This window comes from Monodon monoceros, unplaced genomic scaffold (genome assembly GCF_005190385.1).
Source record: "Monodon monoceros isolate NGI ecotype Baffin Bay Population unplaced genomic scaffold, NGI_Narwhal_1 Super_Scaffold_19, whole genome shotgun sequence".
In the NCBI taxonomy this organism is placed as follows: domain Eukaryota; kingdom Metazoa; phylum Chordata; class Mammalia; order Artiodactyla; family Monodontidae; genus Monodon; species Monodon monoceros.
This window is the reverse complement of record NW_021703775.1, coordinates 76,214,617-76,238,643: the sequence shown is the minus strand read 5'-3', so window position 1 is coordinate 76,238,643 and position 24,027 is coordinate 76,214,617. Positions and strand designations below refer to the sequence as shown.

At 42.6% G+C, this 24,027-nt stretch overlaps 1 protein-coding gene across 1 annotated transcript in view; it reads right to left on the bottom strand.

Annotated features, from left to right (window-relative positions):
* Positions 1-725: 725 nt before the first annotated feature.
* The window catches only part of FAM49A (family with sequence similarity 49 member A), a 105,490-nt gene continuing 82,188 nt past the window's right edge, over positions 726-24,027 (bottom strand). The window contains exons 4-12 of the mRNA XM_029231653.1: positions 13,328-13,449; positions 11,984-12,089; positions 10,012-10,148; positions 9,261-9,338; positions 8,980-9,096; positions 8,810-8,889; positions 7,226-7,352; positions 3,187-3,257; positions 726-1,086 (exon numbers count right to left, since the gene is read on the bottom strand). Coding sequence (XP_029087486.1) covers positions 1,023-1,086; positions 3,187-3,257; positions 7,226-7,352; positions 8,810-8,889; positions 8,980-9,096; positions 9,261-9,338; positions 10,012-10,148; positions 11,984-12,089; positions 13,328-13,449 — 902 coding nt within the window. The 3' untranslated portion in view covers positions 726-1,022. The remainder of the gene's footprint in view (positions 1,087-3,186; positions 3,258-7,225; positions 7,353-8,809; positions 8,890-8,979; positions 9,097-9,260; positions 9,339-10,011; positions 10,149-11,983; positions 12,090-13,327; positions 13,450-24,027) is intronic.

Genomic DNA, 24,027 nt, shown 5'->3' with positions numbered 1-24,027 from the left:
TAGCAGTTGGGTCATAAAGGAGCTCCCATTTAAATATTAGATAACCAGAAAACGAAAATCTCCCCTCTAAGTTCCTCTAGCTTTCTGGTAACTAATTAAGTGTCTAGATCTCTGCTGCCACATGGATGGTCCCCAGAGGACGGGGCTCCTATTAGGATGGGGTGTGTACGCAGTGCTCCACAGACAACAGGAATGTTAGCAACCTTACCCACAATTTTAGCCAGAGCTCCATTTCCCTGTCCCTGGAGACAGAGGGTTGAAGCAGAGAGATGACTGTCCTGTCGCCTGGGTGCCCTTCCTCCCCACCTGTGCCCCACTTCCACGACAGCCACCAACCCATCCACAACAGCACATCTATCTATCCTTGCTTCCCTCCCATGAACTGATGCAAACACGCTGATTTTTCCTCTTGCAAAATGGAAAGGGAACATTAGGGGGTATAAAGCAAAACAGGAAGAGAGTATGCTGATAAATAAAATACATGCAACAAAAAAGTTGCACGTGTGCTGCGCTGTCTGAGGGAAGAGAGGGGGTGTGCTGAATTCCAAACACTTGGCTTTGTGTCTCCACGTGCATTTGTCTTTTCTGGGATCCCTCTCTCTCTGGCAGGATAACAGCTGTGTTTCTTGTAGTTGAACTGTCCCAGGAAATCAAATACTTCATGTTTCTATAACTATACTTCCCAGAGAGATTACACATCTAGAATTAAAACATGACCACAAGCTATTAGGAATTTCTGATTGTTAAAGGTGTAAGGAACTCCAGTAGCAAAGATCAATGTCTCCAAAATTTTCCTTTTGGAGAAGGGGTTTTCCTTTCAGCCATCGAAGATAAGGCTCTCCAGTCAATTTATGCTCTGCTGGGTTGAGTCAGTCAGGATACAAATTAAGGTCCATATATTTCAGGGACAAGAAGGAAACGGTTATGTAAATACACGAGTATTAACATCAATCTGTATTAAATTATGTAAACATATACATCTTCTGAGGTCAGTTCAAAGATCCTCTTCACTGAGCAAAGCTTTACTGAAGCATGGCTCGAATCTGTTTGGAAGTCGATTCATCATTCAAGTGTTTTGTAGTGAACCTGGATGGAGAGAAAAGGATGGCGGTCAGTGTGCAAACAGCACTCTGAGAAAGCTTCGATCGTGACTCTCCAGCTCATCTTTACCTTGGGAGACATAACTCATATTTAGAAATCAAACTTGGCATTGGTTCTTTAGACAAAGAGCCACACTTCAATGCCCAGAGCAGTCTCAGAATTAATATTTGATCCTTCCTTCCAAAGGAGTTTTATGTTATGGTTATTAAACAAGTAGATCTTCCACCTAATCAAATAATTTCACAGAGGAGACACAAGCATTCTCATTTTCCAGGGAGACAGACTTCACGTGCTTGAGTGCAGGATCTTGGCCATCTAGGCCACCCCTGCTGAGTCACAAATATTAAAATATGGGTTTGCATATAACAACTTTACCCAACACTTAAACTGTTAGGGTTTTCTACTTTTATGGGAATGCTTGTCCTCCTTGCCACCACAAGGGGGCACGATGGCAGGTCCATATACTGAAGAAAAGTGGTGTAGTTTGTCTCCTCACATTAACTGGTGTAGAAATAGTTCATGAAAAGAAAGGAAAAGAGAAGTAACATGTAATAAAATCTTGACCGCGTCCCAAGCACTCCATGGAAGTTTTCCACTCACACTAACTCTTTGTAGGACAGGTTATTGCCTCCATTTTACAGATGTGCAAACTGAGATTTGGAGACATTAAAAGACCCATTCCAGAGGACAAATACAACGATGTATGATTTGTAAACAATTTGTGATTTCTGATTTGGATCCAGGTCTGCCTCTGCCTCAAAAACCTGAGTTCTTTGACTTCCTCACAGTGTCTACAGGAGACACCAAATGCCGAGGTTCGGATGGAACTCACAGCCTACCGCAGTGCCCTGCTCACGAAGCTCTGCTTGACTGAATGATGCTGGAAAGCAAAAGAAACAAACAACAGAAGCCAAAGTCTTCTTACTGAGTGTGGAAAGCCAGCCTTTTGTGAAATGGGCACCAATGGAGAAAACCTCGGTTTACCCACAGAATCTGGAAGGCTCTTGGGTTAAAGCTACATCTCTTCTGAAGAATGATGACCTAGCAGCTTCATGAAAAAGGATTAGCCTCAGTGTATAATTATTCATTTCATGTGCATCTCAGTTTCTTCATTTATTAGATGGGGTAACAGATCTTATCACTCTGACTTGTGATGATTAAATGAGAGCAGGAAACATGTGTGTTGTACGTGCGTAGAGTATCACGGCTCCATCTCACTTATACTTATTGAACATTTACTACATGCATGAAGTTGAGAGGAACTGAGGGAAATCAGTTGAATGATGATGACGAATCATTCAGATGAATGAGACAGCAGGGACCATAAACTTTCCAGATTACAATCCCGACTGTCATGATTCAGCAAACTCCTGTGGATATGTCACAGCTAAGAAACAAGAATACCTCCCCTGGAGTGGATTAAGCGCACGTGTCCTTGGGAAGAGAGCAGGTGCTCGGGCATGATGCGTTAGCAGTGAGGAGACGGCAGGAACACTAGCCAGCTACAAGGGCATCCAGACAGGGGACAGCAGGGTTCTCAGTTTTGGCAGCTGCACGTACGACTCACCCAGGGACCTTCAGAGCAAACCCACAAACACAAAATGGATGCCTGAGGCCCTAGCCCAGCGATTCGAACTCATTTGGCCTGGATTGGACCCTGAGCATCAGTGTTTTCAAAAGCTACCCACATAATTCTCCTGAGCAGCCAGGTTTGGGAACCACAGGTGCAGGGGGAAGTGAGACCGGGGAAGCTTCTTCTTCTGCAAGTCCCCACCAACCACAAAGCGCTGTGGCTGGGAGTTAGGCCTTTGACCTGCGGGGTCACCCAGGCCTGGGTTTAGATCCTGGCTCAGCCATCTGCTGTGTGACTTTTGCCAAGTGAGTTGACTTCTCTAAATTTCAGTTTCTTCCATCTGTAAAAAGGGGATGATAAAAATGGGGCTGACCTCAACAGGCAGTTGGGAAGATGACATGTATTAACAGATGCAAAGGGGTTAAGCCTGGCGTTCTAGCCCTCGGACCCAAACAGCACCTACATTTGCAATGGTTCAGAAGGGTTGGCTGCCCCACAGGGCTGAGGCTCACCTGAGGGCGTTCAGCAGCCCCTCCACACTGTCTGGGGCCTGTTCCTTCAACACCTTTATACAGCCTTTCATCTAGAAGAAAGCATGAGAGTTTGTTAATACCCCAGTAATTCCATCATAGTACCTGTCCATAACAACATCTGTTCATAATAATATATTATTTCTTCCCATAGAAATCAAACTCAGAAATGTCCAACACACCTTCCTACCCCCTCAGGCCAGTGAGTTGTTTTTCTGGGCTTCTAGAAGGTTCTGTGCCAGTTTTCATATTATACTGCAATCGAACATTTTATGTGTCTGACTTCTGGGGACAACGACCTGAGACTTTGATTTTCTTGACTTGGACTCGAGAGTCAAGGGGAGAGCTCCTCCTCTAGCCTGTGCTCAGTTGAGACTGACTGAATGAATTGCAAACCTGATCGCTTTATGTCATCTCTCTGCCCAGAATGCTTTTCCTCCTTCAGCTGTTTGACTGGTAAACTCAACAACTTAACAATTTTTTTCTTTTTTCGTTTTTTTTTGCGAAGGAAGAATCTGGAAAGAACACCTCACTCATTTTAAGCTCAGATGTTCATGCGCTGATTTGGGTATACTGTACTAAGGGCCTCTTTTATAAAGGTCACTTATAAAAATGTTCTTGTATGTTGCAAGTTTTTTCCTAAAGGCCTGATAAACTCTGTTGGATTGATGGGGGCAGCCAGAAGCCCAGGGTTGAGAATCATTTGGGGGCATGTTTAGGCTCATCCATAAAGAATGTCGTGGTCAATCAGAGATGCCTGTCATAGGTGCAGAATGGGGTCAAGCTCAGAATGAAGAGATTTGGTCCCTCTCCCGAAAGAGCTCATAGTCTAGTGGGAGAAGAGAGACAAATAGCTCATTATCATCCTGTGATATGTGTTCTTGTAAAAAGTGCCCAAGGAGGAACGGGGCCATAGATGAGACAAGAGGCAGAAGAGCAGTGGATACTCTTTGGAAATTTCGAGTTCTATTTCAGGCTGATGAAAGCCTTGAGTGTGAATATCAGGATGCAGCCAGAGGTGTAGTCAGGGCCAGATTCAATGTGGGTTTAACAGCATGTTCGGGAGTTGGGGGCCTTTACCTGTGGAAAACACCCGTGATAGGTGTTAAACAATCTAGTAATGTGATTCATACTGAAAGGGATCGGAGGAAGCACGACTGGAGACGGGAGGGCCAGTGGGAGCCCCTGAGGGGGAGGGTGTGAGAGCAGCAGTGGGCACGGAGGGTCAGGGCAAGACGGGAGGATGCATCTGAGGTCCAGGTCACAGGACGTGGTGATGGAGAAGGCGTGAAGGTGAAGAGGGAAGAAGACAGTTCCTAGGCCCTGAGGGACAATCCCACGTTTCTGGCTTTGAGACTGAGTTGCAGGAAGGTGAAATACCTGAGACAGGAACCCAGGAGGAGGAGAAGCAGGTCTGTGGGGGAAAGGATAACCTTTGATTTGAGGCCGGCCATGCCTCAGGTGTCCAAATGAGGGGGTGTCTGGAATTCTGGGTGAGGCTTGGGCTGGGGACCACGGTTTAGGAGTGATTCTATATTGGATCATTCCATACAAGTTTAAGGAAATCAGTTGAAAATGTCATGTCACTCCAGCCTGCTTTCCTGACACCCACGATTAGCATCAGTTCTCTAAATGATGCATATCCCTCTGGGCCTCGATGACTTTGCTCTGATGATTCCCTCCGCCTGGAGTACTCTTCCTTCTCTCTGTCCATTCGGTAAAAATCCTCAAGACCCACCTGAAACGTCACCCTCTGTCTCTGCCTCTATGCAGAATGAGTTTCTCCCTCACCTGGGTTTCTAGAGCTCAGTACCTCCATTTTGGACTACAGAACACATTCTTTGTAAGCGCAGGTAACAGGATCTATTTCAATATTTGCTTTTTCACAGTTGATGCGGATACCCTAAGGACTTATAAAACAGTGCAAGTAGCTGCTGGCTTAGAAGCAGACTGGTATCTGGAAAGAAACCCTTATATCATCAAAGAAAAATGGCCCATCATGTACATGTTGTGCTCCGTAAACCTGAAACTTTCCTCGAGACACATATAAACTTCTACGAACAAACCTTCTTAGTGAGACATACGTGAACAAATGGACGTCATCAAGACTGGGTAGGGATAGATCTAATATTATATAACGTTTATAGCCTCAGCAGAAAGACTTAGTAAATAACAAGCAAGGACAAGCTTTTTAAAGGTTAGGGCTACAAGACATAATGGTTAGGGCTACAAGACGTATTTTTAATTACTGACTCTGTGACAAGTTAACAAAAGACTGTGGTAAATGAGAATGTCCTATGAGTACTAGGTAATAAATTCAATCCATATTCAAATGATATTCACGGGTTATTAATGGAGCTATTTATACTTAATCTATAGCATAAAAACGTTAAAGCCTCACAAAGAATACAGTAAAAATATTTATTGGTATGAAAAAACTTCCATAATATACTGTTATGCAAATTAAATATGTTTTAACATAGAAATTGTGGCAGGGTGCTAATCTGTTAAGTATATACACACACAAACATCTATACAAAATGAAGGGACATATATATGTGACATATTGACGGTGGTCATCTGTCCATGGTGAGGTTACCACTGATAAATGTAATTTTCTGTGTTTTGGGTTCGTTTGTTTTTTTTGGCTGCCCCGTGCAGCATGTGGGGTCTTAGTTCCCTGAGCAGGGATCGAACCCACTCCCCCTGCGGTAGAAGCATGGAGTCTTAACTACTGGGGCACCAGGGAAGTCCCAATTTTCTGTATTTTGATTTCCTGTATTTTCCCAGAACTGTTATATAAGTATTTATTTTCTTGATAAATAGAAATAATTACATTAAAAATAATGAAGACTCTCTGAAGAACCATGGCTAGCTATGCTAGGGAGCCAGAACCTCAAAATGAGTAATCCAAGTTGCATTATTAATTGATACATTTTCTTACAATCTTTAGATTCACGGCCCCTCTGGGCACATGGACCTTCTGTCTGCACAGAACTAGAGCATCAGAGATGCTGTTCTGTATGGATGAACGAGCATAGAGTGTGCACGCCCCGACTGAGCCGCGTCAGAATAAGTCGGTACCAAGAGGTCCTATTCCGTACTGAAAAGCCTTTAAATTAATACAGGGATACGCTACTGGGTGCCACTGCAGGCAAACATTGGGCTGAGAGGAGCCTGTTTTATCCCACAATCAACAGGAAATCACCTGCAAACCACAATCATTTGTTTTCCAATCATATCCATTCATTCAGCAAAAGCTATATGGAGTATCTGTTGAGCGCCGTGCTGTATGTACCAAGGATACTGCCAGGCAATGAAGCAGACATTAGGTATACAGATCTTGGTCTCTGCCCTTGTCAACAAACTCAGAGTCCATGAGGGAGTAAGAAAACCCAAAATGGTAGGCGCTTTGGGCCCGGAGGAGAAGCAAGGCTCTGCTCCATGCGGGGCACAGGAGATGTGCTCCAAATGAGGTGACATGTGAGGAGTGTCTTAAAAGAATCCCCCCATCAGAGAAGAGGGAGGGCACTCTGGGCAGAGAAAAGGGCTCAAGCATATTCCAAGGACAAGAAAAGGCATGGGAATCAGGCAGAGCCATCTGCAGGGATGGTGGGAGAGGAAGTTGGAACATTGTTTGGGATTTGACCGGTGTCTTGTAATCTAGGATGAGACACATATAACATATAAAAATATATATTTATATGGCACACTAGGTAAGCTGAAGGGGCAGCTTGCAGCTAGGGGACTGTTTACCTCTCAGCTCCTCTACAGGCTGAGGGAATCAGCACCTCCACATTCCTGCTGTGTCTCTGAGGTTGGATGTGTTTGCTGCAAACATATGAACAGGACTGGACTTCTTGCTACGAGGAGAGCTGCCATGATGGGGCTTGCACCTGGGAGAGTTCACTCCCGGGGCGGGGGGTAGGGAGTGTGGAGGGGAGGGAGAGAGGGAAGCAAGGTCTGTTTGACAACATTTATGAGCTCTTATTGGGAAATCACAGTTCGTAACTATTCTTACATCGATCTTGGATGTCTTGCAGAAAGCTCCCACGGGGTGGACGTGGTCGTAGAGGATGATGACCCCCACCATCACCCTCATGCAGAACATCAGCGTTTCTTCGCTTGTAAACCTACTCCTGTACTCCCTGGAAGAGAGGACAAGTGGCAGAGATATTACCTCCGTGACAGAGCACGTTCATCTCTGGCTCCACAAATGGCTACTTTAGCCTCCTCCTATCCTCCTCCCTGGAGAACAATTCCAGACCTGCAGAACCAGGTTAATAAGCTCTTAAAGAAACCAGCGATGGTAATTCTCCTTGAGTCTATCTGACCATTGTGAAAACAAGGTAAATTAGAGGGCAGTAAATTCTCTTCTGCCCCCAGCGAGCCAGCTCATCGTGTACATAAGTCCCCCGCCCATCAATCTTGAATATTTTATAGCAGGTCTCTCTGGCTGTCCTAGATTATAGAGAATAATGGCTTCATTATGGAGAAAACGAATCAAGTTCATTTCTATAGAGCAGCTACCGTGTCTCCAGTCTGGGTAACTTCCTTTGTAAAGATACAGGCTGCAGGTTGAATTACATTGGCAAAGGTACCTACCAGAAATTACATACCATTCATTGGGCTAAGAGTATTTGTGGAGTTTGCATTTTGTTCACCTGCCTTGACAGGGTCACTGATGATTCAGGTAATTCAAGCCAATCCTAGAGGCTTTCTTAACATCTACCTCATTACGTTTGTCCCCACAGCAATGATGATTACTATTTCCATCTTGGAATAAATCTTAAATATAAGTGAACTATCTGAAATTAACACCACCTTACCTTTGAACAGAGCACCAAATTCTATAAGGCACTCTTGGTGCCTTTGGGCCTCCCAAACTCGCTGCGTCATAGATGGTATTATGGGAACCTCATCAGATGAGGAAACCAAGGTCCAGGCAGGTCAGACCACTTGTTTATGGGCACAGAAGGGGCTACAGACATACGTGGAATAAGTGGAACCCTGACATTGGAGTGTAGGTTTTCTCATTACCATACTGCCTCAACCTCAACAAACTCAACCATTTTTTAAATCTAGCAAGTAATTTAAGTGCAAGGAAACTGCTGCATGCACGAGAGAGAGAGAGAGAGAGAGAGAGAGAGAGAGAGAGAAAGAGAGAGAAAGAGAGAGAGAGAGAGAGAAAGAGAGATCTTCATCATCATTTTTGCAATAGCCTTACCACTTCCACTCTTGGTTCTACATCTTCTCTCAAATCCTTTCTCCAATATATTTATAACATACCCAGTCATCTACCCCAATCTTCCATTTGATCCTCATACAACTTCTCCTGCATCTTTGATTTGACGTTTGATTCTGCCATCTAACAAGCTATGCAATCTTTGGGAAGAAGTCAGTTAATCAATTTAGGCCTCATCTTCCTCAGCTCTAAAATGGGGATACTACACCTCGCACCCAGAATTCTTTATGAAATTAATTCAGTTAATATATACGTAGATGTTAACATGCTGACCCACACGTTAGATGTTGTCACCACCATCACCATCATCACAGAGACAGGTGAACTCTTGACCACGAATACACCTCTGATTTAACTTACGGAGTCTCCAGCATGACTTTACAAACGCTCGTCATCGTACTGAGGCAGTCTGTGGTATTCTCTATTGGCAGTGTTTTGTTCTAAATGGGAGACACAAATGGGTATTAGCCCTGTTAGCAGCTTTTACATGCAATCGGGCAAAAGGCACCTCGTTGCTCAACGTCACTTACTTCGGAGACAAAGTGCATGGTGGCGTTGCTGAGGGTTTTCAGCATCGGTGTGGCTTCTGCATAGAAGAGGGACATTCGGTTGGCCATCTCATTGTTGACTTCGTTCTCAATGTCTAGCTGATGAAAAGAAGACGAGAGGATGCGGTTGATAAAGAGATGGTCAACATCTCAAAACAGTGTCCTCTGGAAATGGAATTACAGACAAAGGCTCTGTCTTCTCCCTGTGCCCCTCCCGATGCCTGGAGCATGCGTGTGTCAACCTGGGAGCTCCGGAGACTCACATGCATGTTGTTGATGCGGTTACGACTGATGGTCCTTCTGTAGTAGCTGAAGTCATTCTGAATAGCCGGGTTCCTCATCTGAAATTCAGAAGGGAGGAAAGCAGGTCATCTCTCAGCATCAGGTGCAGGATATGCATCAGAAGCCCGGACACCAGATTCTGCACAGATACCAGAACTTCTCTTTGTTACCCAAGAGTCAAAGCAACTTCCGGTTAAAAATAAATACTCAGGGCTTCCCTGGTGACGCAGTGGTTGAGAGTCCGCCTACCGATGCAGGGGACACGGGTTCGTGCCCCGGTCCGGGAAGATCCCACAAGCCACGGAGCGGCTAGGCCCGTGAGCCATGGCCGCTGGGCCTGCGCGTCCGGAGCCTGTGCTCCGCAACGGGAAAGGCCACAAGTGACAGGCCCGCGTACCGCAAAAAAAAAATAAATAAATAAATAAATAATGCCCTGGTTTTACCCTAGGCTAGATTTCAGGGAAAGTATACTTGTTCCCAAAGAGGAAGAGACATTTGAAATGTTTTTTTTCTGGTTGCATTGGGCAGATTTTGAATTTCCATGTAGAAACCACCATCTTCAATCACTTTGACCACAAGGAGTTCAAATTCTCACCACATGACACGCCTCTCTAGGGAAGGAGCTACAGCTCACTCATCTCTCTTGCCCCCGCCGCACAGCACTGCAGAGCACCTGGACACCTAGGTGCTCAGTAGGAATTTGTTAAATTGCCCAAGCGCACGCGGCCTAACCTTCAGTTCATCAAATCGAAGGGTGAAATGCAGAATTTCCGCAAACTCCTTGGCCAGGGCCTGCTGCCGCTCCAGGTGTTGCGTTGGTGTGTAGGGTGGACAGGTCAGAGATTCCAATAAACTCTGAAGAGCTTTTTCTGGAAGTCAAAGGGATACAGACATATTTGAGGTGGCCCGCAGAGATCTTTTCAAAAAGCACAATTTGAAGCCCCAGTTGACATTCTCAGAGATAGCCTGCTTGAGTCTTTCCACTCCACCTTTTCCCGCAGAACTGTGTGAGATGTGACATGTGTGGGTAAGGAGGAAAAGGAACCCCCCATGCTCCGCCTCCACTGGAGAAGAGCCCCGGGGCCACACAGTCTTGTAAATGTCTCCCAGGGCTCAGCCGGACCCTCACATGTTCTGTCATCCCAATTCCTCACACTGTTAGAAAACCACAAAGAGGTGATTTTGGATCATGTGCACGAGATAGCCATTCAGAAGCCAGGATGAGATGAGGTGGCCCTGAATGCGTGGGGTAAATAACCTGCTCTGCAGGGACAGACTTCTGGGTCATTCCAGCTCTTCTCTGCATTTACACTCTCATCAAATCCCAGGCATATTTTTCTACAAACCCACTGCCATATCTACCTCCATTACTGTCCTGAAAAGAGTCTCATTGCTCCCACTTCTCTGTTTCTAAAACTTCCTTCCAGTTTTTCCTTCCATGTATTTCTCCTAGTACCGAGTCATTTAACCAATCCTCTAGAGCAGGGGTAGGAAAACTATGGCCCACAGGCTAAATCTGGCCCACAGTCAATTTTTGCAAATAAAGTTTTATCAAAACACAGCCATGCTTTATTTTCATTTCCCTAGGGATTGACTATGGCTACTTTTGTGCTACAATGGCAGGGTTGAGTGGTTGCAACGAAAATAGGATGGCCCACAAGCCTAAAATATTTATTAGCTGGCTCTTTACAGAAGAGTTCACCAGCACCTGCTCTATCATCCCTAGAGTCCTTTTACCGTTTCTTTCCAAGGACACCGCTAGCATTTTCTGTCTGTGGGAACAAACTGTCTTCTGAGGCAGCTCGCTTGACCTTGGACTGCTCTGATAGGTGGATTTTTCCTGTCTGTTGAGCTGAGTGTTGGCTCCTTAGGATTTCAGCTCATTGGGTCTAGACACACACTTGGAAGAAACAGAGAAATCGATTCCTCTTCAACCTGAGTGTCTTCAGAAGCTCCCTCTTCTTGAAAAACTGGTTCAGTTCATTGAACTATTTCCTTTGAGTCTTGGCTTCAAGTTCTCTCAACATCATGGCTATTATTCCCCCAGCGTACTTCAGTTTCTCTGTTTAACTCTTAAAATGTGGCACTCACTTATGGCAGAAGTAGAGTAAAACATGACCACGTGCTTCCCCGTTCTAGATGTATTATATTAGCCAGGGAAACCTCAGACGGCTTTACTGTTCGGGGAGGGGTTGTATCATATCAGTGGTCACATAGAGCCTACTGTCAACCAGACTTGATTTTCTTCTTGCTTCTGCAAAGCCATCCTGTGCCTGCACAGATTTTTTTAAGCTTAAGGATAGAATGTTATGTTTGTCTTTCTTGTATTTTACTATATTAAACATAACACATGATTCCAGCCAACCAACTTCTTTTTGGGTTAGCAGGTAACCTGTATTTTCTCTGTCCTTCGGAAATGTGATCAGACATGGTAAACCTGTTAAGAGTCAGACTTAGCTGAGAACAAAACCAAAGGGATACCCACTAGTAAAGACACTCTAAATGCACCAATAAATGCAGGGGAAGAAACTCTGAGGTGGATTGACAGAAGTAGACATGGCAGGTGATTTTGTAGAAGTGGCCTCTGACGATGCACAGCGACGGACCTGGGGTAGTTTCCAACGTCCTGAACCTTTCCTGCTACTTTCAAACGCCGTAACAGAATTTCACACGTAAGACATGAAAACCGTAAACACATACTCACCTAGCCTGATAGAAAACTCATAAAATCTCTTTAGCCTCACGACCAAAGGACACACTGCATTCCAAGCTTTTTCTTGAAGCTGAATGTCATTGGGATTTTGAATGGCCTGCCAAAACATTATGGAATTGTCTGTTTAAAAAGAAGCAGTACGCTCCCCATCAAAATGACTTAAGATTGAGAAAGAATTTGAGTTAAAAAGATACGATTCCTGCTGTACTTTGCTAATGTGTATTTCCTCAATGGACATCAGTTCATTGGAGTGTCGTCCAAGATGCTCAATTAGGATGGCGATTTTAGCCCTTGAACATAATGTAAATGGCTCGGCAATTAGACACCACGTCATCTTACTTGTTTCTCTTATCTTCAATGCAAAAAAAATGCATGTCTAATTGGAAGCAATTCAGTCCTCCTCCATCACCATTCGATTCTTCTAAAGTAGAGCTAGTGCTCATTGGGAAGTGCAGATTCTGTGGATACTTTCCTTTCTTTATAATATGTATTACATTCCTGCCAGTCTGTGATGGTACCTAAATTACCTAAATTAAACGGTGACCCCTAAGTAGAAAAATAACCTCTTAATAGGCTGTTAGTTTCTTCGAAATGCTGTTTTGTCTGGGTTTCAGCAGCTTGAGGATTATGACGCTAGCAGTGCTTTTGTTGTTGTTGTTATGTTTTGCTTTGTTTTTCAGAAAATGGTGGTGGCAGTGTGTGTGTGTGCTGATACTTCCACAAAACTAATTATTTCAAACAAAAGGAGTGTGAAGTTTCTTGCCTTGAAGGCATTATGGAGCCTCAGAAGCCACACTGACAATTTTCTTTTTTTGTTTTGTTTGTTGTTTTGTTTTCCCTGCATTTATTTTTAAAATCTCACATGTCATTTCAAGATGACAGACGAGCAGACTACTTAAAACGAGATCTTTTATGACTCTTGTTTATGATACTAGTAGAACCTGCCAAAATTATTACAAATTTTTGTAAAGTTCATATAAACCCAGACTACGAATCATATTTCAATTGTTGTTCGTAGATTTCATATGTATGTTTCCCTTATATGAAGTAACACAGTGACAAATTATTGTTTAAATGTGAGTCCTGCAATATCAAATGTATGTTGGAGAAGAGAATGGCTAACACTTTACACAGTCTACAGCACTGTGTGCTCAGATCAGCGTACTAGAATAAAAAGGACCATTCATACATTTTTTAAGGACACATTACCCTCCTTGTTCTTCCTAGTATGCTAGGAAACACTAGGGCTATTACTTAATCTTGCTGTGTGTGTGCGTGCATGGGTTTCCTTTCTCCACCAAGGGTGCTGTCAGCTCAGTATTATTATTGGCATACGTCTCGGATCTCTGGCCCCGCGCCCTTGTAAGCCTGCAGGTCTGCGAGGATGCTCTCGGAATCCTGGAGGACGGCGCTGATCTGGTTCCATATTTCCCTCTCTCCTTCTGTAGGCTGGGCATCTAAGCAGATGGGAAACCAAAAGACACAGAGGGCTTGTGTTTATAAACAGCCTGAGAAGAGGCTTGGCATTCAGTTCTACCTGCTAGACAATCCTATTTTAACTCCTGCAGGCTTAGTATTTACTCTTTAACATAACAAGGGGCTAAGAAAGGAAAACTAACAGAAATTCTGCCCATTACTCAGTTCAAAATCGTCATCAATATTTCACACACATTAAGCAAAGTGTGCTGGAATCATTGCAGGCACTCCTTTATTTGTATAGGTCACATTTTTTGCATACCTACTACGTACCAAGTGGTACAGTGGGTGATAAGAAGAATAAACATTATCTTCTGGGATCCACTTTTAATAGAAGCTATTGAATATTTCTGTTATGATTGAAAAGTCTGTGAATCTGAGTATAGATAGGAAAATAGTCTCCCTTATATTTCCATACTACAAAAGCTTAAAATATTAGATAATGAATCCTTCAGAGCCACGACAGAGATGTATCTTTCTGGAACACAATGATTTGTAGAAAGCTTTGGGGTTTCCCTTTGAACATGAACTCAGAAAGTGCCTGGAGTTCATTTTAAAGCCTCCTGTACTGTTCATCTTTGGTATTAACCATGAAATTTATCCACAAAAATAAGTAACACATTTAAGCTTAAATAATGAAGAATGCATTCAAACAGCCACAGAAACATCCCCTTAGCCCCTCAGTGAATTCCTAATTGTTTACATTCCTGGAGCCAATGTTTGCTCTTGTCTGCAGGAGTATTTTGTGGGGGGCTAGTGGGTGGAAGTTGAATGGTGGTAAAGATTGGGTTTTATTTATCTCACAATGCCTACAAAATAGGTTTCTTGCCCAGGCTAGTTAGGAAATTAATCTCCATCTAAAACGAAGGCACTGCTAACAGAGAAAGGGGATAGATGTCATCTCCTAAAAATCTGTTTTCAAAAATCCAAGTCCTAAGGCTCTGAATTCTCCCAGCGGACCTCACTAAAGAAAGGTGGGATGGAGTCATACCTGGTCTAACATTACCCAGATCAAATCCCAGTTTTGACTAATCTTGGTGGGGGTTAGAAAAAACAGAATTCACAAAATAGGTGATTTTTTAAGTGAGGCATTGACCATGCCAACTGGGTCTTCAGAAAGGCTGAGTATCAGAGTAGAAGTGGGCCAGATGTGGTTGCTCCTGCTTCAGTCACCATCTGCTGGACCTATACTAATGCAAGGCCAGACCTCCGAGAAGTGATGCCCATGGAGATTTTTAGATCATTTTATTTCTCAGATCCTGCTAAGGCCTAAGAAATTGGTGGAGTTACCTGGGAAATGAAGGGTGAAATTCACCAGTGCATAGTAATTCTCTTTAAAAGAAAAGAAATCATAGGCCCTCAGAGATTACTCAGAAACCCTGCAACCTGTTCCTTCTACAAATGAGATGGATTTCAACTAGTGGATGAGGAGGGCCTAAAGTACACGTGCACCAGGGTGCAGAGAAGGGAGAGATGAGTGTGGTCTGGGAGAAGCGGAAACTGCTCCATGTAAGGGCTGGGACTGGAGCTGGCTGGCTGGAAGCCCCAAGGGAGGGCGCCCATGAAAAGCAGGAGGAAGACTTGGCAGGTGGCCCAAGAATGGCTGGACTTGAAAGAGGAAAGGGACCTGCCAGGTTACATTGTTGAATCCAGCCTGGGAAGCAGAGGAGAGAAAGAAACATGTTCCCCCTTTATCCTTTGCTACCCGTCTCCTGCTTCCCCCAAACACCTGGTAAGTTGTCTCAGGTAAAATGTCTGTCACAATACACTATATATTTCAGCTTTTCCTGTTTTCCCAAACTTTTCTCAAAGCAATATGGTGTCTTAAACAGAAACCTAAAACCCACAAGCTAGGAAGCCTGTAACTGAGGGACACGTTTCAATGAACAGAATTCCAGGGTAAGGCTGGCAATTCCCAAGTAAGAAGAAAGTCAGGGAAGAAAACATATGACAAAAATGCAAAGATCCTAGAGAACAAAAAATCAGATACTCTTGACTCAAATCCTTTCCCCTTTGGATGAATGTATCGAAAACTCACAAGCTAAACACAAAGACAATTTCCTATAGAGATTTATATTTGAGAAGGAAAAGGAAAAGAGAGTCTGGGACCAAGATTCTGAGAGGTAAGTCTATTTGAATATCAATACAAAGAAGTATGGGAGAGGAAGGCACTTGGAGAACAGAAAAGGCTCCTAACCTTGGCTGTCATATGACTCCATCTTAGCAAGTCATCACTTGGTAAGTTTTAAACGAAACAGAAGTAAAGCTAAGTGGTCTAGAAGAGGAGCACTGGAAAAACAAAAACAAAAAGCCCCCATTCTTTTGATGGTTACTGAAACACCAAAGGAGAAAGATTTCAAACTCAGTTTTTAAAAACAGAGGCCTTTCTTAAGTGCTTCAAAAGTAAGACAGTTTCCAGGAGAGTGGCCTAAAAGTGGTACTGGCCACAGACAGGCAAGCATCTCTCCATCCCAGGCGAAGTGACACTTTCTAATACAAATTCACACTGACGTTGATGTGACCACAAAGAGCTGGATGAGTGACATGGAGGACGACACCACTTCTCTCCCAGAGGTGGCAGAGTTGGGGGCTATGGTGAATCACTTCCGGCCTGCAGTAACTCCCTCCTGCTAGCCAGAGTGATCTGTGAAACAGGACCCTCAGTCCCCAGCCTCCCTCTCTGGGAAAACGTTTCTTTTGGCAGATATCCTAGTGTCCTATTGGAAATGTTTCTCATGTGGCCCCGTTCGACAGGGATGGGGTAGGGAGGGGTGGGAGAAATCCAAGCCATCATTCCTTCTTTGGGGATGATTCTGACTTAGAAATGCACTGGCTCATTTTCTTCCATAATTTGCTAGGCTTATTGCAAGCCCTAGTTTTTTCCTCTCTCCTCTGTCATGGAACTTAAGTCACCTTTTCTTCCAGCTAATAATTAAGCCCTTGGGGCCAGCAGCACAGTCCCTGTCTTCTGGGCCAGGCAGCTCTAAGAGTCTCAGGGGACTCAAATCACAAGTGGCATCAACTTCTGAGGCAGAGAGTCCCAACTGGAAGAAACCCTAATCTGTCTGTCTTCTTCTTTTTTCAAATGGGAAAAGGACTGTGTAACCCTAAGTGACATTTGGTATTGGCCCAAATCCCTAAGTTCATGATTCATCCCACTTTGATCCCCCAGCTAAATGATCAGACACTTAGGACTCATTAGTGAGAATCTGATCTTTGAGCCTGTAAGACTCAGGCCTTATTTGTTTCATTTGATATTGTATCTCCAGGACCTAACACAGTGCCTGGCACGCAGTAGATGCTGGTAGAAAAATGTGCTGAATAGTTGAAACATATGATTTAAATATACTTCTCACATTGTTTTGTGATGGTTTTTCTGCTTGGCTTTGAATTCTGAGATCTCTGGAGACAGGGTCTGTATTCTTGTCCTTAGTGCTCCCATATGCCCTACCCACTGGAGACACTCACTAAACATGTCATGACTCAATGAATAAATGAGGAAATTGACCAGGTGACAGAGAACGTGGGCTGTGGGAAGCAGCAAAAGAAATGAAGATCCTATTACTTCTAGATCCTCTCTTCTGCCTTGTCTCTCTAACAGTGCTGCCTGTCTCTCTATTACCATGAAGATAATATGCACTCACCTACAATCAGATTGGCTATTCACATCTTCATTAACATTGTGTTTTTACATCTTCCATCATTTTTCTACAGCGTCAACGTTTCCTCAGTGTGGTTAACACATTAATAGAATATTTGATGAGTGAAAAACTGCATTTAATGTTTATTCTCCCAATTCTAAGGCTGTTATCATTTTGGAGTAGTCCTTTGAGAGGCTTTGGGGTCTATACTTTTGGCATCCTCCAGATTCAGATTCAGCTGGTCACCATGTTTTTAAAATGTACTGTCTCTTCGGATGTCAAGGAGAGACATCTTGAAAAAGACCTTGAAGAATTAGTGATTGAAAAGGTTACTATATTTAACCTGTCAGCAACCTCCTAAAGCATTTGCTGAGTGAACAGGAACTCTGAATTATGGGTTTTGTTTTTCTATTTTTAACACAAAGATTGACCTTTAGTCAAAGGTATACACACACACATGCACACACAAATGCACACCAATAATATTAATGATGGAAATGGGTCATTATTTCCAGTTGCAGTCAGTGAATTATTTGGTGATATTTTTTTCTAAGAATCACATTCTAAATTTCTAATCATCACCAGTTATTTCATCAAAATTAAGGAGGATGGTTACAGAAAGCTGGGCTGTTCCTGTCTAACGATGAAGCTGTTAAAAACCCCTGTGATTTACACAGGCAATTTCAGAAACCAACAATTCTAGGAGCCCTGGAACGAGCCTATCCAGGCTTTTCCCCGGGTGATGATTTAAACCCCCGGACTCGCTATTGCAGAAAGTATGAAAATGTATCATGTGCACCGTGACCTTGAACACATACATTTATTGTTAAGAACTTGCTGAATTCCAAGTACCTAGAATTTTTAATGGAAAAGTACCATCTTATCAATTAAGAAAGTTAAACAGTATTCAATCTGTTTACAGGGGATCTATTTATCCTCCTTTGGCTCAATTTGCTAGTGACAGTGGATATTCACTGTCAGCATTTTGGAGTCACCAGGGTCAGGTAGAGGTTTCACAGTGGAGGATTGTGGTATTTACTGAAAGCAGAATGCTTGGCATTCCACTGTGCTGATGGAGAGGAAGGTGGCCATGGGCTTTGTTTGTCAGGAACGGACATCTTTGGTGAACATACCCCAGGGCAAGGCAACAGGGTTCAACACAGAGCAGGGCTGTCAAATCAAAGGGTTCTTATCTCCGTAAATCAGCCAAGGATGAGCCCTGTCTCTACAAGCACCGGGAACCCACACACCTTTTCCTAACAACCTATTCAGTACTGTGTGGAAAAGCTGACAGAGAATCAAACAAATTAACCAAAGATAATGTGAGAAGAAGACACAATTTATTTGGAGATGTCTTTGGCTTGGAAGGAAGCCCTGGCATTTCATCAATAGGATACATCCCTATCTCTGTACCCCACTGGTTGTTGTATAAACACAGAAGAAAGGTACAGCAGAAAGAATTTGCCAAAGCCATAAATTAAATCTATGGCCCTTCTTCCCCACCCACTTCCTCACTTCTCCACACCTCGCCCCTTCAGGATAAACTAAGAAACATAACTATCTAATATTAAAATTTGGGCATGTAAAATGGAAATGATTTATAGCACAATGCTAACCGCTTACAGAAACAACGTAAAATTGTGAAGGTCCATTGGAAGATGTAAGTAAGTGTGACTGGTTGACATATGTATTTGTACAGGAGCATTAGCCATCACATGCCAGAGCCCCTTCCCAAGGAACAATCAGATGAGGGACTGCAAAGAACAGGGAGGGTTAAGATACTTGAGGGCCTGTTTATTTCATTCACATGCTGTGAGATCCCTGTGATGTCATGGGGGAAGGGGGAGTTCCAAGGATGTAGTTTTGGAGACCCAGATCCTACCATCAGTTTTACCACTCACTAAACATGAGACCTCAGGGAAACCCTATTAATCTCTCTGGGTCTCATATTAATTCTTGGTAAAGGGAGGGAAGCTAACAAGAGCCCCGTCTCCTCCCTGTATGTTCCTGTGGGGTCTATGACCTGTAGGATCGTAATGAGGATGTTGACAGATGAAAAGCGCTTAAAAAGCAAAAGTGCTAGAAACTGAAAGAATCTTTGTGAATGAATCCCTACGATGGCATACACAAATTCCTTCCCCGGTCTGTTCTGTTCCTTTCCTTTTTGTTTGTGTTGTTTCATTTGTAAAGTGACCAAAAACATTCTTTATTTTCCTCCTTTACTCTTCTAAGATTATCTAGCCTCCTGTGAACAACCTCAGCAGATGTGAGGGTACCGGAGAGGGAGAGATGAAAGAAGAGATCAGTAGCAGCAGGAAGTGGCCTGAGTCAACAAAGAAAGCCCAGATGATCGCCTACTCTGACAGCGCCCCCTCCCTTGCTTTAAAGAGTAGGAGACTGTAGTCCTAACAGGTCAAAATATTCAGAGCCTTTCTGAGAGGACAGTGGTTTGGAAGCTTTAGAATTTCCCTCTTAACCCCACCTCCTTCCCCATCAACCACCATTATTGTTTTTGGCATTCCTATTACGCTCATAAAGGTTGGTTTTTCTTATAAGAAAATCATTTTTCAGTTGCTATATTCTAAGAAACACATCTTCGGCCCAGCCTAGAACCTGTACTTCTTTTGGCCAGCCCATCACTGGCTCTCTCTATTACAGACTTCTCTGCTACCTGCCCTACTGTCTCTTCAATGTGTTTGCATCTGATCTCCCCAATAAAGTTATATACTCCTTGAAAAAAAGTTCATGTTCTTCTAATGTTCCTATATTTATGTGCTCTATGTCCTTCCCCCCATGCCTCTCTGCTCCACTAAGACACCACCCCCACCTCTGCTGGTCCTTCCTAATGATGGGATGCAGGGGATGTTCTGCAGCTAGCTACTGAATTAGCATCAGTGAAGAAATCGAAATTCCTAAGCTTATACTTCATGCCCAGGTCTATGCCAGATACTGAATAAGTCATGTACGATATAAGCACAAGACGCCATCCAAATCCTTTCCACGGGGAAGTGAAATAATACCAAAGAGACCTAGTTATGTCAGAAGGAATGGAGAACACTGGAAGAAGAAAATGTGTGAGAAAATATAAAAGATCTATTAAGATTACAAATACAAACATATACACGTTTAAGAGACTATTGCAAGTTTAAAGTTAAAAAAAGATATTGTAATGAGGAGTTTATAACATAGGTACATAGAAGCAAAACACATAGCAAGAGCACAGAGGGTGGAAGGGTGGTGATTGGATGTGTACTGTGATAAGTTTCTTAAATTCTTCATGAAGTAAAGAATACATTTTGAAGACAGATGGCAATAAGTTAAAGATGTATATAATAATCTCTAAAGTAAGCACCAAGAAGCATAACTAAAACGTCAACATAAAAGACAAAAGAGAATACTAAAGATTATTTGATTTAATCGAAAGGCAGGAAAACATTGAGAAACCAAGAGCAGAAATGGAACAAATGGCAACAACACCAAGATACACTCAAATACAAACAGTAATTAACTGTACATGGGCTGAACATGCCAATAAAAGGTAGATATTATCAGCTTGGATGAAAAAAATTGGGCCAACTATGTGTTGTTTATGAGAAACACGCTATAAAGATAAAGGCAGACAGAATGGGGAAATATATACCACTGCAAACACTAAGCATAAGAAAGTTGTTATGGTCAAAATATGGCAGGCTTGAAGGTATATTTAACAAAAGATATGTGGGACCTCGAAAAACTATAAAACACTGCTGAATGAAATTAAACAATATCTAAACAAATGAAAAGATAGACCATATTCATAGGTGGGAGGAATCAATACTACCTAGATGTCAATTCTCTCCAAATTGATCCCTAGATTTTATGTAATTATAATCAATATCCCAGCAAGGTTTTCTGTAGACATTAAAGGCTTATAAAAGATAAATAAAATTATTTAGAAAAGTAAAGGAGCTAGAATACTCAAAACATCTTGAGAAAGAACAAAGTTGAAGGATTTACTCTTCCTGACTTTAAGACTTTATTAGTTGTTACGTTTTGGTATTAATTGGTGAAAGGGATCAATAAAGCAATGAGAGAGAATAAAAGGTCCAGAAGTAGCCTGATACATATTATAGTTAACTAAGTTATGATAAGGGCATTAAAGCAATCTCCCTGTGCTAGAATAATTTTATATCACATGAAAAAAAAATAAACCCAACACCTCTCTCATAACATACACACAAATTAGTTAAGGATTGATCATTGACCTAAATGTAAAGTTTAAAATTCTAAAACTTTCATAAGGAAATGTAGTAGGATATCTTTATGACCGTGGAATAGGCATGATTTCTTAAAGAAGACACAGCATGAACTTAGTAAAAAAGGAAAAAAATGATAAAATAACACTTCATCAAAATGTAAAACTTCTGTTCATGGAAAGAAAAAAGTAGTGGGATGAAAAAACAACAATAAAAAGATGTTAAGTGATTGCGTAGAAACGTGACCATAAACTGTAAAACCCGCTGCAAAGGGCAAAAAGTTTAAATCAGATCCACACAACTGGAAAACCTAAGGACAGATGTGTCTAATTTTGTATTATATTTTGACCCAACCTAATTATATCTATTTGACCCAGTTCAATTACATTCCATCAGTGACTTCAAAAAGAATATTCAACACTCAAAGTTGAGGTGCCAAAGGCCTTTGAGTTGTTGCCGTATACTGTTCAGCCTTCCTTCCTCCTTCTACTTCTTCCTCCTTAACTCTTTTGTAATCCAGCCTCTGTACTCAAAGTGATAAATCCTGAATCTGTTGGGCAGTTAACTGCCCAATCTGTCATCCCCTTTTCAAGCTTTTTCCTCCTTGACCACTCTTAGCATTTGAATCCATTTACACTCCCTCCTACTTGAATGTCTGTGTCTCCTGGCTGCCTGATCTAGCCTGTTCTATTCTGTTTCTTCACGTGGCCAGCATCTGTTACTCAGGCTCATTCATTGTCCCATAGTCCAGGCTCAATGCGGGCTGAGTGCTGGGTCGCCAAACTGGGTGGGGCCCAAGCCCTGCCATCAGGAATCTCAACTGAGTAAGATGAGGTTCCTCCTCAGTGTGGCCTTTCTCTCCTGGATCCTCTAACTACTCAACCTCCCTTTAAGTATAAGCACACCTGAAGTTCCCATCCCCTCAAGCTCTTGCCTGCTCTAGTTTTCCCTCAGGGATTTCAACTACTCTCTTTGGAAAAGTCTTCTAGATCTGTAGAAAAAACACTCATTGTTTTAAGTCCATTCCAAATGCCACCTTTGCAAGAAGACTTCCCCAATTCCTTCTGTAGTCATCCATTTCCTGAAACTTGATGTATGCTTTCTCCCTCTACTCCCAGGCCACACCGTGCCTCTCCTAAGCCCCTTACTTTACTTTGTCTTGAACTGTGTGCCTGTATTGTCCTCCACACCTGCCTGGGGCTTCATTAGGCAAAGGCTGCTCTTGTCTAGCTCTGTCTCCCTGATGGCACCCTGGCTTACACGAAGGCTCATAACCATTCTCAGTATACTGTTACCGTACTGAGCTGAAATCTATATAGTCAAGGAAAAATCATGCCCACAGCCCATCTTCCCCACGCTTCCAGTCCATCACCCTTTTTTCTTGAAAGCCAACTTTAGGAAATACGATTTGCAGGGTCAAGAAACCAATTTTTTTTTTTCATGAGACATCTTAGTTTGTAGATGATTAAGACTTCTCTCTCTAATCAGGAACAGAATGATGGCTGTGGCACTTCCTGGAAGCTGTCTGTGATGAGCACTTAAGGGAATCAAAGCAGAGGGAGGAAGAAAGCCAAAGACATCTGTGTTCCCATCTCAGTTCCCCAATCATTCCCTGTGAGACTTCAGCCCAGTGATTTATCTTCTCAGTCTCAGTGAAATAATGTTACTCTTCTTAGTACTGAGGGGGAAATAAACAAGATTTTATATATTTCTATAAATTTATTTATTTTCCTTAATTATTTTCCTTAAATACTATAGTTCTAGTCCTAGTAGTGAGCCACCAGACATGGAAACCCATTCCACACTTCCCCCTCTTAGAGAAATTACAGTATATCTACAAATGGAATTTTGGTACCATAAGCTGTTATCAAAATTCAAGATATTTAAATGTTCTTTTCAGCCACCATGACCTTCCCATAAATAGCATATAAAGAAAATGTCCAAAGTACAAGACTGAGCAGATCAGAGTCCTTGGGTTGTAGCAGAGAGGAAGTGAAGCCCCTTTGCTATGGTGGTGGGGAAGGGGATCCCCTGAGATGTGGCCTCAGAACACTGCTGCTCCAGAGGACATCAGTTGAAAACTGCTTTAAATTCCTGTAGATTTTACTTTTATCACTTTAAAGGATTTTGATATTAGACTTGACAAAGGACTCAAGCCTATTCTATGTGGAAGCATGGAAAGCCAAAATTCAAGAACAGCGAAATAGGCCAATGGGGTCCCTCTGGTAGTCGTTGTGAGAAGCACACACACATGCATGTGGACTTTAGGGCTTCCATAAAAGAACAGGCACGTAACTCCCCTAGGTGTTTATATGTCCCTGAAGTTGTGAGTGAATAGGGTGTTTTACCACCATTTGGGCCTCTGTGCATGTTGAATGAAACAGTGTAAAGTGCATTTGACAAGAAGTGGAAGGGGTCAATTAAAAATGCAAGTAGTAAAATTAGGGTGTTGGAATAATGGGTAATTTATTTTGTAACAATTCTTTAAAGTTATTAATAAATCTTCCTGTAACAACAACAAAGATATATGTATATTACAGAGGAGTAGCAAAAGTCACACAAGTAAAAAAAGCCCATTCTTTGTGAAGTATCAAATCAATCTGGCTCTTGAGTTCCCAGCTGTACCTCTTACCAAACCCAACCAAACCCAGCCAAACCCAACCAAATCCAACCAAACCCAACC